The sequence below is a fragment of the Hemitrygon akajei genome, chromosome 3, assembly GCF_048418815.1.
Source record: "Hemitrygon akajei chromosome 3, sHemAka1.3, whole genome shotgun sequence".
NCBI classification, from domain to species: domain Eukaryota; kingdom Metazoa; phylum Chordata; class Chondrichthyes; order Myliobatiformes; family Dasyatidae; genus Hemitrygon; species Hemitrygon akajei.
Genome location: NC_133126.1, coordinates 90073630 through 90088742, shown reverse-complemented (window position 1 = coordinate 90088742; position 15113 = coordinate 90073630). Strand labels below are relative to the sequence as shown.

The 15113-nt window shown below is 46.6% G+C and overlaps 1 protein-coding gene across 1 annotated transcript in view; it reads right to left on the bottom strand.

Moving 5' to 3' along the window:
* The window catches only part of LOC140725190 (mitogen-activated protein kinase-binding protein 1-like), a 244878-nt gene that overhangs the window by 72031 nt on the left and 157734 nt on the right, over positions 1 to 15113 (bottom strand). Inside the window, exons 5-8 of the mRNA XM_073040322.1 lie at positions 9821 to 9991; positions 8128 to 8265; positions 5624 to 5806; positions 1287 to 1447 (exon numbers count right to left, since the gene is read on the bottom strand). Of these exons, the coding sequence (XP_072896423.1) occupies positions 1287 to 1447; positions 5624 to 5806; positions 8128 to 8265; positions 9821 to 9991 (653 nt within the window). The remainder of the gene's footprint in view (positions 1 to 1286; positions 1448 to 5623; positions 5807 to 8127; positions 8266 to 9820; positions 9992 to 15113) is intronic.

Here is a 15113-nt window from a genome sequence, read left to right as displayed (position 1 = left end):
CCAACCCTTTACTCTCAAACAATCCACCCCACCCTCCCACCAACCCCAACCCTTTACTCTCAAACAATCCACCCCACCCTCTCCCACCAACCCCAACTCTTTACTCTCAAACAACCCCACCAACCCCAACCCTTTACTCTCAAACAATCCACCCCACCCTCTCCCACCAACCCCAACCCTTTACTCTCAAACAATCCACCCCACCCTCTCCCACCAACCCCAACCCTTTACTCTCAAACAATCCACCCCACCCTCCCACCAACCCCAACCCTTTACTCTCAAACAATCCACCCCACCCTCTCCCACCAACCCCAACTCTTTACTCTCAAACAACCCCACCAACCCCAACCCTTTACTCTCAAACAATCCACCCCACCCTCTCCCACCAACCCCAACCCTTTACTCTCAAACAAACCCACCCACCCTCTCCCACCAACCCCAACCCTTTACTCTCAAACAATCCACCCCACCCTCTCCCACCAACCCCAACTCTTTACTCTCAAACAACCCCACCAACCCCAACCCTTTACTCTCAAACAATCCACCCCACCCTCTCCCACCAACCCCAACCCTTTACTCTCAAACAATCCACCCCACCCTCCCACCAACCCCAACCCTTTACTCTCAAACAACCCCACCCACCCTCTCCCACCAACCCCAACCCTTTACTCTCAAACAATCCACCCCACATCTCCCACCAACCCCAACCCTTTACTCTCAAACAACCCCACCCACCCTGCCGAACCACTAACATATTGATTTATTTATTGATTGATTGATTGATTGAGATACAGTGTAGAAAAGGCCCTTTGAGCCATGTTGCCCAGAAATCCCCCAATTTAACCCTTGCCTAACCACGGGACAACTTACAACAACCAATTAACCTAACAACCGGTGCAGATTCGGACTGTGTGAGGCAACCGGAGCACCCGGAGGATGCCCACATGGTCACGGGGAGAACGTACAAGCTCGTTAGAGGCAGCAGTGGGAATTGAACCCGTGTCACCTGTACTGTAAAGCTTTGTGCTAACCACTAGGCTACTGTGCCACCCCTCCCTCCTTCCCCACCATTACGCCACTGCCCACACAACACACCATGTTTGCCCAAGGCACCCCTCTACGCAGCTACATCCATCTTTCCCCCCATTAACCGACCCTTCCCAACCGCCATCCCATAGACCAGTTAACCCCACCTCAGTCTGGCAATTACTCCACCCAACCACCCTGGACTGCCTCACACCGTCCCCCAAGCCACCCAGTGCCCTACTGCCCAGTCTAGACCTCACCTGGGCTCCGTGGCAGCTGCGATGTCCATGCCCAGGTAGTGGGGACTGGGCATGGTGGCAATGAAGTGAAGGTTGGTGGAGTTGAACAGCCGTACTGTGCCGTCTGCGCAGCCGCAGAAGATGAAGTCCTCATTGACTGACAAGCAATTGGCCATTGCAGTCTGTGCAAAAGGCAAGGTTTCAAAATTACATTGGTACCAGATTCCCTGTAGTTTTGTTCTAGGTTAAAAATAAATACTTTTCACAGTTGACTTCTTCCAGGAGAACTCCCCCCCACAAAAATTTTGACTTAAAAAAACCCATTTTGCTGCTGATCATGCATTTCCCTTTTCCAAATGAATTCTCCCACTCTGTGCCTGTGGGTTGGCTGAGACAGCCAGGGTGAGGGTGGGGTGTAGAGAACTACTTTTTGACTGGAACTGTTTGAAGTTACGGAATATTGATGCCGAGGTGAGTCTGCTCCAGGAGATAAACGGGAAGAATCTGAAGTTCAAAGGGCAATAATGTGCTTGGGAGGAGAGCAACACAAATGTGGCCACCAAGAACTGGAGTAATAACGTAAGGCACGGTTATTGGGATTAGTAACTAAGGTGATCTGGTTTATTTTACTTGCAAGGAGTCTGAGAAACTGCCTCGAGGCAAACTGTTCAGCACAGTGGGAGGCATAATTAGCTAGGGAGATGCTCAGATAAAAATGGCTGTGTAAGGGATCAAAAAGAACTGCCATGCTCTGGGGAATTGAGAAGTAGGTTGTAGCCTTAGTGATTTAAAAGCCGCTGAGCTGGAAAGAAACTGGAAGATTCTGTGAAAAGATCCAAAATAGGCAATGCATAGTTGTGTCAAAGCTTTTTTAAAAATTATCTAACAATTCTTAGCCTTGTAACTCTGCCTGGACAGGTTGTCAGTAAGTTAGCACAGGATGAAAGAACAGGATAAAGGAAGAGGTCCCACCCCTAAGAACACTCACACATCAAAACTAAATTTCCTGCAGACCAGCAACTTTCCTTTCATGCCTGTGAACCATCAACACAGAACAAACTAAGTTCCCCCTTTCCATCCAGCACTGAAGTACTTGGGTAAATGTGCATGTGATGACCCTGTAGACTCTGATTCAGCAGCGGATACAGATTTATCCTAGCGGGTTGGGGAAAGCATGAGGGTGGAGATGGGAGGTTTTCACCCCTCTCCAGGCTGAAAGGCTAGCACGAAGATACAGGTAGCCTCCTGCGGATTCCATGCATCTGCTAGCAGGTGTTTCCGACTGCATCTTTAAGCAAAGGGAGAGGTCGAAGTGTTTTAAGCCGTGCTTTGTGCAATTATGTAAAACACTGAGAACTGACTGGTTAAACGTTCCACATTTGCTGCCTCTGGCAATCATTGGGAAGCTCTTTCCCTTCCATACTAACATGAAAATGAATGTACAATTATGATATCGCTGAAGGCTATTCACAGCTTGACCCTCTCCCTCACTAAAGAGCCTCCACCTCTCCCTCCAGGGGTCAGGTAAAAATGAATGAGGCCACGACATGCCTAGTATCTCAGGTGAGATTCAGAGTCGGCTGGAGAAGGCCGCCCTAGACCGTACGTGTGTCACCGCTTGCCTCACCTGCTTCTGAGTATCACAGGCAGAGACGTGCCCCAGAGTTTGCTGGCCTTGACTGATTCTTCTATGCTTGACCTACAAACTGGAGAAATCCCTTTCCCAGCATGTCTACCTATCCCTGTCTGCGTGTCTGCATTCTATACCTTCCCGTTTAATTCCTCCGTGTGCGCTGACCCACGATGCCAAACTGATTCAGTGCCTTTGGAAAGGGAGCAAAGTCACACGTCTGGGAGTAAACAGCCAGCATGATCAAAGATCCCACCCACACCGGACATTCCCTCTTTCCCTCCTTCCACCAGACTTAAGGCACAAAAGCCTGAATCCTCCATCCTTGGCCACTATCCTGCGTAAACCCTCTCTCTCTGTAGGAACGAAACGAGAGACTGGTGACTCTCATAGCTCTCTGGAGATCCCATCAGGCGCTTTCATCCCAGTCCCTAATGCACCTGCAAACACTCCAGTACTGCAAATGAACTGGGAAGTTAGCACAAGAAGCCGGCAGATGTTTAAAGAACAGGCCATCTAACTCAAGCTGCCTCTCTGAATCAACAGTCACCCTCCATTGCCCTTTACCCGACACCTCACACCTTCTCTTGTTTAAAAGCTGTGCTCTCTCAGGCGCTGCAGCTGCCAGCTTGCTGCGGGACAAATGAAGCCCTGCTGACATTGCCCGAGGACTGAGAGTGTCACAGTCAACCTGGCGAGGAGAGGAGCTCTGGAGATTAGGGCCATGATCACCAAACGTGACCGACGAAAATCAGAGCTGTCTAGGAGCCCAGAGATTTTGGAATGGCAGAAACAGGGAGAGGCAAGGCTCTGCAGAGATTTGAAAATAAATTTAAAAAACGTGAATTCTAGATATCGCTCGACTCAGATCTGATAGTGGTGAGTGAGCACAGGAGATGGTGGGGAGGGGGGATAGACTTGCCCCAGTATACCTCACCTTCACCTGCAGTACATGCACACAGTAACAGAGGGTCGAGGGGGTGGTGTTCCCCTCCTACAGCTGCATGCGTGTGGAACCCGCCACGATGGTTTGTCACTGAGATGAGACACATGATGGGCGATGTCAGAGTGGAAAATGCAGAGAAACATCGAGATGGGAATGCAGACTTACTGTGATGTTATCTGTGTTCTTTTCAAAGTCAGTGTGGGGAAGAGCAGCGGGAGAGGAGAGGGAATCGAGCATTAGAGATGCCAGAATATAGGACTGAGCTGACAATACACGTGCTGGTGCACACATACACCTATACAACAAGCTCGTGCACACACAAACGCACAGACACACTTACACATCTACAAAGGCTCACACACATACACACACTGGGATGTACAAACACACCCATGTTCCATCATTAAGGACCCTCACCACCCAGGACATGCCCTCTTCTCATTACTACCATCGGGGAGGAGGCACAGGAGCCTGAGGATGCACACTCAATGATTTAGGAACAGCTTCTTCCGCTCCACCATCAGCTTTCTGAACATCCATCAATGCATGAAGACCACCTCACTATTTTTGCCTTTTCCACTACTTCTTTATATATATAATTTATACACTTCCTATTGAACATTATAATGTATTGTAGCAACACACACAAAATGCTGGTGGAACGCAGCAGGCCAGGCAGCATCTATAGGAAGAAGTACAATCGACGTCAGGACGAAGGGTCTCGGCCCGAAACGTCGACATTGCTTCTCTCTATAGATGCTGCCTGACCTGCTGCGTTCCACCGGCATTGTGTGTGTGTTGCTTGGATTTCCAGCATCTGCAGATTTCCTCGTGATAGTGTATTTTATGTAGTTCACTGTGCTCCTGCAAAATTTCACGACATATGTCAGTGATAGTAAACCTGATTCTGAATCTCAAATACACACACTCATACACACACACACACACACACACACACACACTCTCATACACACACACTCACACACTCTCATACACACTCTCATACACACACACACTCTCATAAACACACACTCACACTCTCATACACACACACACACACTCTCATACACACACTCACACACACTCTCATACACACACACTCACACACTCTTACACACACTCACACATACTCATACACACACAGACATACACTCACACAGATACACACATGCACACTCAGACATACATATACACACTCACTCACACACAGACTCACACGTACACATGTAGACACACAGAGACACAGACACACATGTACATACACACACACACACACACGTGATGATACAATGGTTTAATTACTGGGCTAATTATTATAGAACTACACTAACAAACCAGGGACCTGAAACCAAATCCCACCATGTCAACTGTGGGATTAAAATTCAGGAAATAATGTGGAATTAAAAACAGTTCATCAGTAGAAACAATGGTGCCCACAAAACTATTGTGTTGCCATTTATGAACATAATGCCCTTCAGGAGGGGAGATTCGTTGACCTTACCTGGTCTAGCCTGTATCTGACTCCAGGCCCAGCAAAACAGTGGACTAACTCTTCAAATGCGTTCTGCTGTACAACAAGGAATAAATCCTGACCTTGCCAGCAATGTCCACATTCCCTTCAATACATTGAGAAAAAAACTGGCCCGAGGCAGGAAAGAAAACAGCAACAATTGACTTGATGAAGTGAATCAGAATAACGATGAGGGGAGGTTATGAAGAGAACTGGTGCCACATTCACCGGGCTCACATCTCAGACAGGAGAGGATTCATAACACCACTCACCCTCAGCTCCACCCACTTGTCCAGCAGTCTCTTCTCGTTGAACTCGCACAGGAGGCCGGAAGTGGTGATGCAGAAGGTGCTGTCAGCCCTCCGGCCGCGCCCACAGGCCACGCCGCTGAAGAAGTTGTTGCGTAGCTCACCCAGCAGCCCCGAGCGGCCCAGCAGCGGCACCGTGGCGTTCACCTGGAACACAGGCCGTCAGGGATCAGCACGCGGCACACCGATAGAGGAAGGGACTGCAGCGAGACGCGGAACCCTAGAGAGGAGGGGGGGCTCACCCCAGTGGAATCGCAGAGCATGAGTACATTTTGCATCCATAGGCCTTTCTATAAGCTTTCACGGAGACAGTCCGGCTAACACAGCTGACTATCTTGGTTGGTAGTAGCCAGCGTGGATTTGACTTGAATTAGAAGGAAGAGACTGTCCTGTGGACGATTGCGGTACAGAAAATTAAACTAACAGATTAGTTATCTAATCACAAACAAGAGAAACTCTGCAGAGCTGGAAATGCGAGCAACACACACAAAATGCTGGAGGAACTCAGCAGGACAGGCAGCATCTATGGAAAAGAGTACAGTCAATGTTTCAGGCCGAATCCCTTCAGCAGGACTGGAGAAAAAAAGATGAAGAGTCTATCTAGAGGCCTGGATTAATAATCCAGAAATCTGGACTCAAGTGCAACTGTGGGATTTAAATTCAGTTAATAATCTGAAATTCAAGAGAAAGACTTAGTCATTAGTAATGTTGACTATGAAATCACTGTATTGTTCCCAAACTGCAGCCCTGTTGACCCAGTCTGAGCTGTGTATGACTCCCGAGCCAACAATCGTGCTGGCTCTTCACCACTCTCTCAAAAGTTCAAGGACAGTTCAGGATGAGCAATAAATTGCCAACAATGCCCACTTTTATAAAAATTGAATAAATAAAGATCTAAGCTCGGATGTCACCTTTACTGATAACCTGGGTAAGGCAATGGAAGGCCAAACACTGAAGACTGACAATGGCCCACTACAGTAATAATTTAAATAGTGTGTAATTACTGGGAGATTTTGAGAGTTAAATGAGAATGGAACAATGGCAGAAGGATTTTAGTATTCGTTACCTCTAACGCCCATCCCTCATGGTGAGATGAGCCAATTTCTTGAAGGGAATGAAGAATTTCCTGGATTCAGACTCACTGATGAAGAAGGACAGATAGTTTCAGTGGGAGAAACAAAGTCAATTAGGGTTCTTGAAAGGGGATTGCTGAGGGATTTGAGCCAACATAATATGCAGGGCTGCAGAGAGAAAATGAAAATGTGTTGTGATACTGTGAGCCTGTGGGCTGGATGATCTTCACGTCCCCTAACCATTCTAAAATTCCTCACCGTGTTTCAATATACATCAAGTCAAGTCAAGCTTACTGTCATTTAGCTATAGACATGTATACCACCAAATGAGGCAATATTTCTCCAGACCAGCCCATGAAGCACATACACATAACTCACAATAACTTAGGAAAGTAAGAATTAAATCTACAAATTAATTATGCATAAACAAACAGGTATGACATGTGATTTTCTCTTCACACTTCTTGCCAAGCCACTCCTCCAGCTCACGGCTGCATCGATGGACCGTGGCAAAGCCGTCTTGGATCTTGGTGACAGGGCATGTTTGGACCAGGGGGAGGATGTCCTGGGTTGGGGCATCACAGGGGCACAGGGGCAAGCTGGGGTTTGCCCATCGGTGTAGCATTTGCGTTGCTTTGTCATGTCGACTTTGGAGTCCACTTGCGCCTGTCCAGTTTTTCTTCTGGTAGCTGTAGCAAAGCTCGGGAGGAGCGAGGTGGGGTCGTTGATCAGATCTCTGCCGGTGGGCGTGTTGGTGTGCCAGTATTGACGCCAAACAGTGCTTTTGTCATAGGAGTCGAGGCTTTTCAAGTTGTAGACAGGTTTTCGGGATTTGAGTCAGGAAGTTGGAGGAGAATGTTTGATGAGTTTATGAACTGGAAAGTTGCTGGGCATTACTTTGTTTATCTTGATTATGCTTCGGAGTCTTTATGCATCAGAGCCTCCTGCCTGATGGCAGAACGTCAAAGAGGATGCTGGATGGATGGGTGGGATCCTTCATAATACAATGCAATGTCTACGCAATGCTCCAGATAAATGTCCCTGATGGACGGTAGGGAGACCCCTGTGATCCTCTTGGCCATTCTCACGGTCCTTTATAGGCACTTCCGGTCCAGGGCTCTGCTGCTCCCAGACCAGATGGACAGGGCATTCTCCATGGTGCTCCTGTAACATTCAGGAATGATGGGAGGGGGCAGCCTCACTCTCTTCAGGAAGTGGAGGCGCTGCTGTGCCCTCTTGTTCAGGGAGGTGGTCATTCGTGATGTGAACTCCCAGGACTTGGTGCACTTAACTCTCTCTACGGAGGAGCTATGTATGCGCAAAGGGGGATTATGAGTCGGACAAAGCAGCAAAGAACACGGGAGGAAAAGTCTTAATCGCAGTCTCAGATCTTACCTTAGAGGCTTTGGATGCATCCAGATACCAGAACTTGACGTGCCTGTTGCCAGCGGTGACAAAGTAACTGCTATCCTCAGAGAAGGACACGGCAGTCACCTTACTCGATACCTTGTTGGCTGCCACAACAACATTTTTCTGTAGAAGAAGCCAGAGACACACAATTCACATTCCCAACTTCAGGACAGCCACTGACTGAGAGACATTGCAATGACTAGTATTCAGACACCGAGTGGGCCGAGCGTCAGCCGAAGGCCAACACGAAAACATTATATTGTCCATTTATTTATTGAGAAAAATGATCCAATACTACATGTATTTGTTGGGAAAAGTATGTGAACCTCTGGGGGTAATGCCTTCTACAAAAGCTCTTTGGAGTCCGGTGTACCAATCAACGAGATGAGATTGGAGGAGTGGGTTGTAGAGGTGCCCTGCCCTTTAAAAGAGACACACAAGGTCAGGTTAATGACAGAGCCTGCTCTTCTCAAGAAAGATCTGCTTATGTGCACCACACCTCAATCAAAACAACTCTCAGATGACTTTAGAAGAAATTGGAAAAGGCTACATTTATAAAGACCAGAGTATTCATCAGTCCAAAAGAGAAATAGTCTACAATTGGAGGAAACTCGGTACTGTTGCTACTCTCCCTGGGAGTGGGCATTCTGCAAAGTTCAGCACAATGTGCAATGCTGAAGGAGGTGAAAAAGAACCCAAGGGTTCAGCAAAAGACCTGCAGAAATCTCCAGAACTTGCTAAAGTATCTATTCGTGTGTCCACGATAAGAAAAATACCGAACTAGAATGGTGTCCATGGAAGGACGTCATGGAGGAAACCACTGCTCTCCAAAAAAACACTGCTACACATCTCAAGTTTGCAAAAGACCACCTGGATGTTCTACAACACTTCTGGGGCATGTTTTGTGGACAGATGAAACAAAAGTTGAACTTCTTGGCAGAAATTCACACTGCTATGTTTGGAGGGAAAAGGGCACTACACACCAACACCAAAACCTCATCCCACTGTGAGACATGGTGGAAGAAGCATCATGGTTTGGGACTGCTTTGCTCATCGAGGGAACAATGAATTCAACGCTGCATCAAGACATTCTACAGGAGAATGTCAGGGTAGAAGTTCATCACCCGAAGCTCAATAGAAGTTGGATAATGCAAAAAGATACTGATTTGAAAGACAAGAGTAAATCAACAACAGAATGATTTAAAAAGAAAATTTGTGTTTAGGAATGGCCAAGTCAAAGTCCTGACCTTAATCCTATAGAAATGTTGTGAAAGGACCTGAAGCAAGCAGTTCGTGCAAGGAAGCCCACCAACATCCCAGAGTTGAAGCAGTTTTGTAAGGAGGAATGGCTTAAAATTCCTCCAAGCCGCTGTGCAGGACTGATCAACAGTTTTTTCCCCACCAAATACATGTAATATTGGATCATTTTTCTCAATAAATAAATGAACCAGTATAATTTTTTTTGTGTTACAGTATTTACTTAATTAGGTTCTCTTTATCTAGTTTTAGGTTTCATGTGAAGATCTGATCACATTTTAGGTCATACTTGTGCAGAAATGGACAAAATTCTACAAGGTTCACGAACTTTCCAGCAGCACTGTTTGTCTGTCTCCAGAGTTGTATCTCTGGAGGCAAAAAGATCCCCTGTGGCTGGAGGAAATGCCAGAGCCATGTTTACCTTCCACGCCCAAACATTGACGATCATGTCATGCTGGTATCCCACAGAGACTATGTACTTGGCATTCGGCGAAAAAGCCACACAGGCCACTCCATACTTGTGTTCCTGGATCTCTGCCACCTGGGTCTTATCAACAACGTCCCAGACTCGAACGGCAGGCATATGCCCACTCTGAAAACATGGAGAAGAGAGAGACAAGGGTCAGAAGTCAGCTCACCAGTTGACTCACAAGTTGTGTAACTCTGATAAACAGTATTTCAAATAAGACAATCTCTCCCCTAAGCTTTACTCTCTTCCTTCACACGTAGTTACATGAAGTCTGGTTATCCTTGCCCTAGCTATCTCTGCCTGTGTAGACAGTCATTTGCCAAGCTTCACACCTGGCACGACGATCTACATCAAGGTCCACTCTGGCCTCGTGCCAAGCACATTGCCCCTATTGACATCCTCACTGTCAGTGTCAAATGCAAGGCCCCACAGCTGAGAAATGATCGGGGCGTTTCTACACTCTGTGGTCATACAGTAGGTTAAACATTCAACCTCCCATTCCCAACCATTCCTACATTCTGTGCTCTATAAAACCTGACAAAGCTTTGTCATCTTGCCAGCTCTGATCAGGAGTCAACCTCCCGAACTGTTAACTTTGATCCTCTCTTCACAAATGCCGCCAGACCCGCTGAGTGTTTCCAGCGCTTTCTGTTGTTATTTCACTCACTTTGAGCTCTTATGGAACATAAACGAGAAATGAAAATTGCTCACTCTGGTTTCATCCCGAGATACATATCAGATTCTTGAATTGCTTGGGGTCAGAGAAAGGGTTTTGGTTCCATCATATCCAATCTTGGAATATGGATACCAATAGAGGGATGACCATTCATTGCCCATTCCTAGTTTCTCTTGAACCAAAAGGGTCAATAGGTCATTTCAAAGAGTGTAACTGTGTGCCTGGGATCACGTATAGTGTAAACCCAGTAAAGATGGTGGACTTCTTAGGGGAACAAACAGGCTTTAGGACAATTTGGTAGCTCCATGAGCGCAGCAACTTTTTAATTCTAGCTTCCTTTAATTCACTATGTAATTAATAAATAATCACCCACTTGAGCAAGACTAGAACTCGTGTCTCTAGACGTTTAGACCAATACTAAGATCTAGTCTTGAAGCTTTGATTAGGACAAATCTTCAAGACTAGGTCGATAGTCTTCACTGGGCAAGGTTAACAAAGCCAAGGCATGTCAATGAAGCTAGTCTACAGGTGAAGATAATCCATCTGAATGGAGGAACCAGTTTCAAGGGTTGTCTTCTGATTCTGTATTCATTACTTTTGATGTCCACTATCAATTCATTGAACATTTGATGAAAGATGTGACATATTTGGGCCAATCGCTATTATATCTGAAGAGCATGTGATATGGATAATAGCAATGGTTTTTAGGTCCTCTCTTTGCCAGATGTAAGAAATGTTATTAGAAATAAACAAACTAGTTATTACACTGGTAGATGTTGATGTGACGCTTCCTCCGGCTGGAGTGTGGAGAATCAGCGGTTACAGTCTCAATATAAGGGGCCAGTTATGAGAAGCAATCTCCAAGTGGAGGACGGCGAGTCTTTGGAATTCGCTACCCACGAGGGCCGTGGAGGCTCGTTGTTAGGCGATCAGAGAGATTGATACATTGTTGGATATGAAAGGAATCACGGATATGGAGTTAGGGGCGAAACAACAAATAGCTGGAGGACTTCAGCAGGTCAGGCAGCGTCTGTGGGACGGCTGCCACTTCAGATCACAACGCTCCCTCAGGAGCAGGGAGCTGGTGCTGAGGTAAACTGTCAGCCAGGTTTCTGTTAGATGGGGGCAGAGCAGGCACCGGGGGGGGCTGAACAGCCGACGCTTATGCAGATGTTATTGTGACTGCAGCTCAAAGTTTGACGTGAGCTCTGGTTTTGCCTGTTGGTGTTTTTTTTTACAGGGAGCTCCTTGGACAGTTTGATTTACTTGATCTCATCCTCAGGATCCTGATGCAATCTGGAAACCGTTATAAACATATTTTTAAAACACGCAAAGCCCTAGATCAAGATAAATCAGCATTTTTCTCAACAGTGATAAAGACTGTCACTAAAACTCCTGCGTTCAACCATTACTCTAACAGGGAAACGAGTTAGGCTTGTCGGCCTACCAAAGTCAGAATCTACCCCTGTGAGTGATATTGGGTTGGGCATAAAGGAGAATTCCACGGAATGGTGCAGGGGTTTCCCAGATGCTTGTTGGGTCATTTTTAGGTCAGATTAGAATCTGCAGCTTATTCACTTTAAGTCACAACTGGAGTCTGCAGCTGAAGAGGAAGGCCCGAGCTCCTCTCTCCTGGACTACCTTTGCCATTCATCTTCCTCTACGGACAACACAGTTACACTGCAATGTGAACTCCAGTGACCTGGGTTCAACCCCGACCTTTGGTACAGTGCATGGAGAATTGACATATTTTCCCTGTGACCACATGGGCTTCACCTGGATGATCCTGTTCCCTTCCACTTCCCAAAGAGGCCTATTCATGAAATCTCTGGCAGCGTCAATAATTGGACTTTGCAATCTCCATCTCAGGACTCCTGGCCTGGAGTTGTTGGCTCTAGCACACTGCTTTGCCAACTAGGATCTCTGATGTTCACTAAAATACAGCACACGAGCCTCCACTCCAGTGGCCTGTGCCTCCAGTGCTGGAACACTCCTTCAGTACAGCAATGGGCCATTGGCCTGGAGTGTGTGGTCTGGTCCTGAAGTGAGACTTAACTCTAACTCCAAGGTGAACGTGAACAGGCCTGTTGCTCACCGAATCTGCATTGACCGCCAAGCACCCATTAACCTACGGTTGGTAGGTTAGCTGGTCATTGTAAATCAGGCTTGGGTTAAATCAGGAGCTGTTGGGTGGCACTGCTTGAAGGGCTGCATCTCAATCAACCAACAGATAGACAGATAGACTTACCACCTTTTACCTATTACCTCCCAGCTTCTTACCTCAATCTCCCCTCTCTCACTCACCCACCTTCCCCCTCACCTATCTCCTGCCAGCTTGTACTCCTTCCTACCCCCACCTTCCCATTCTGCTCCCTTCCTTTCCGGTCCTCATGAAGGGTCTCAGTCCAAAATGTCGGCTGTTTATTCCCCTCCATAGGTGCTGCCTGACCTGCTGAGTTTCCCCAGCATTTTGCGTGTGTTGCTCTGGATTTCCAGAATCTGCAGAGTCTCGTGTTCCCCATTAAAACCAATCCCATTTTTATTCTCTCTTCATTCTCGCCAGCTCCTGCCACCCACCTACACCAGGGATGACTCACAGCAGCCAACTAACTCATCAACCAGCAAACCTTTGGATTGTGGGAGGAAATTAGAGCAGGAATCCAAGAGAACCTGTGCGGTTAGAGGGAGAATGTGGAAACTGCACACAGACTGGACCGGAGATCAGGACAGAGCACGAGTCTGTGGAGCTATGAGGCAGAGGTTCTGCTCACTGCGCTACTATGCTGCCCCTGAGCTGCCTCTCGCTGGGTGGTGATGGGCTGCACACTCAGACACACTCAGAAGGAAATCAGCATTAAACTGACGATTTAAAGCAGCCATCGCAATAGATGTGCTTTTCGTTACTATGATGGGTGCCGTGGTTACATAGCGGTCAGTGTGACACTATGGCAGCTCGAGGCGTTCCGGAGTTCAGAGGTCAGCTCTGACATTCTGTGTGAAAGAGTTTATACATCCTCTCCGCGAGTATGTGAACTTTCCTCCGGGTGCTCCAGTACAGGTTAATTGGTCACTGTAAATTGTCCTGGGATAAGGCTAGTGCTGAATAGGTGGGTTACTGGGTGGCTCAGCTCACTGGGCCGAAAAGCCCTGTTCCACACTGTAAATAGATGAATAAATCAGCTGAGCACGTTTGGAAATGAATGCCGTAAACCGTCTAGCTGGTACACGGAAAAACATTCAACAGTACCACCAATAGCACAACATGGCTACAGAATTGCTCCCACCAGCCAATCGTCAGAATGATTGCTGGAACGACTCTTAGGACCTGGCAGACCCAGCAAGAGGGAACAGATCCTGATCTTCAGGAAGGTGGGAATGTCTAGAAGGTACTTAATTCAAACTCGAGCAACTTATTTCTTCATATTTTTTATTATTTCTTGTTTTTTGTATTTTCATAGTATGTTGTCTTTTGCACACTGGTTGAACACCCAAGTTTGTGCGGTCTTTCATTGATTCTATTATGGTTATTATTCTATTATGGATTTATTGAGTATGCCCACAAGATTGCATGATCCTCATATAGGTGTCCCCCGTTTTTGGAACGTTCTCTTTACGACACCTCGCTGTTACGGAAGACCGACATTAGTTACCTGCTTTCACTAACAGAAGGTGCTTTCACTGTTATGAGAAAAGGCAGCGCGTGCGCCGATCAGCCGAGCTCTTCCCCTGGAACTGCATTCTAGCCGGCATTGCTTAAACACGTGTCTGTGAGCATCTGTGCTTTGTGTCGATTTATTTTGTGCATCCGTTAGCAAGATGAGTTCTAAGGTATCGGAAAAGCCTAAAAGAGTGCGTAAGGGTGTTACATTTAGCGTTAAACTAGACATAATTAAGCATTTCGATCGTAGTGAACGAAGTAAGGATATAGTGAGTTTGGCTAAGGGTTTGTGGAAGTTGACGAAGATGATGTTGAAGAGGTTTTGGCATCCCATGACCAAGAACTGAGAGATGAAGAGGAAAGGATAACAATTGAAATGGAACGCAGTAGCGAATGGCCCAGAAGTGAAGTCGTCCAGGAACTGAAAGTGAAGCAATTGCGTGAGATTCTCACTGCGATGATTGCAGGAAAGTATGACTTTAATTTTGAAAGGGTACATAGGTTTAGGACAGGATGGTTTGAGTGCTTACAAAGAACTGTATGACAGAAAAATGCACGAGGCTAAGCAGTCAAGCATACAGTCGGATACTCCTTATCCGCGGATTCCGCATGCACGGATTCAACCAACTGCAGATCAGGAAAACCCGGAAGTTCTCTTTCCAGCACTCGTTGTTTGAGCATGTACAGACTATTTTTTTCTTGTCATTATTCCCTAAACAATACAGTATAACAACTATTTAAATAGTATTTACATTGTATTGGGTATTATAGAAATGACTTAAAAGTACAGGCAGTCCCCGGGTTATGAACGAGTTCCATTCCTGAGACCGTCTTTAAGTCGGATTTGAAGTCGGAACAGGTACATCCGGTATTATTTAGTGTCAGTTAGTCAAACGTTTTTCTTAGAATAT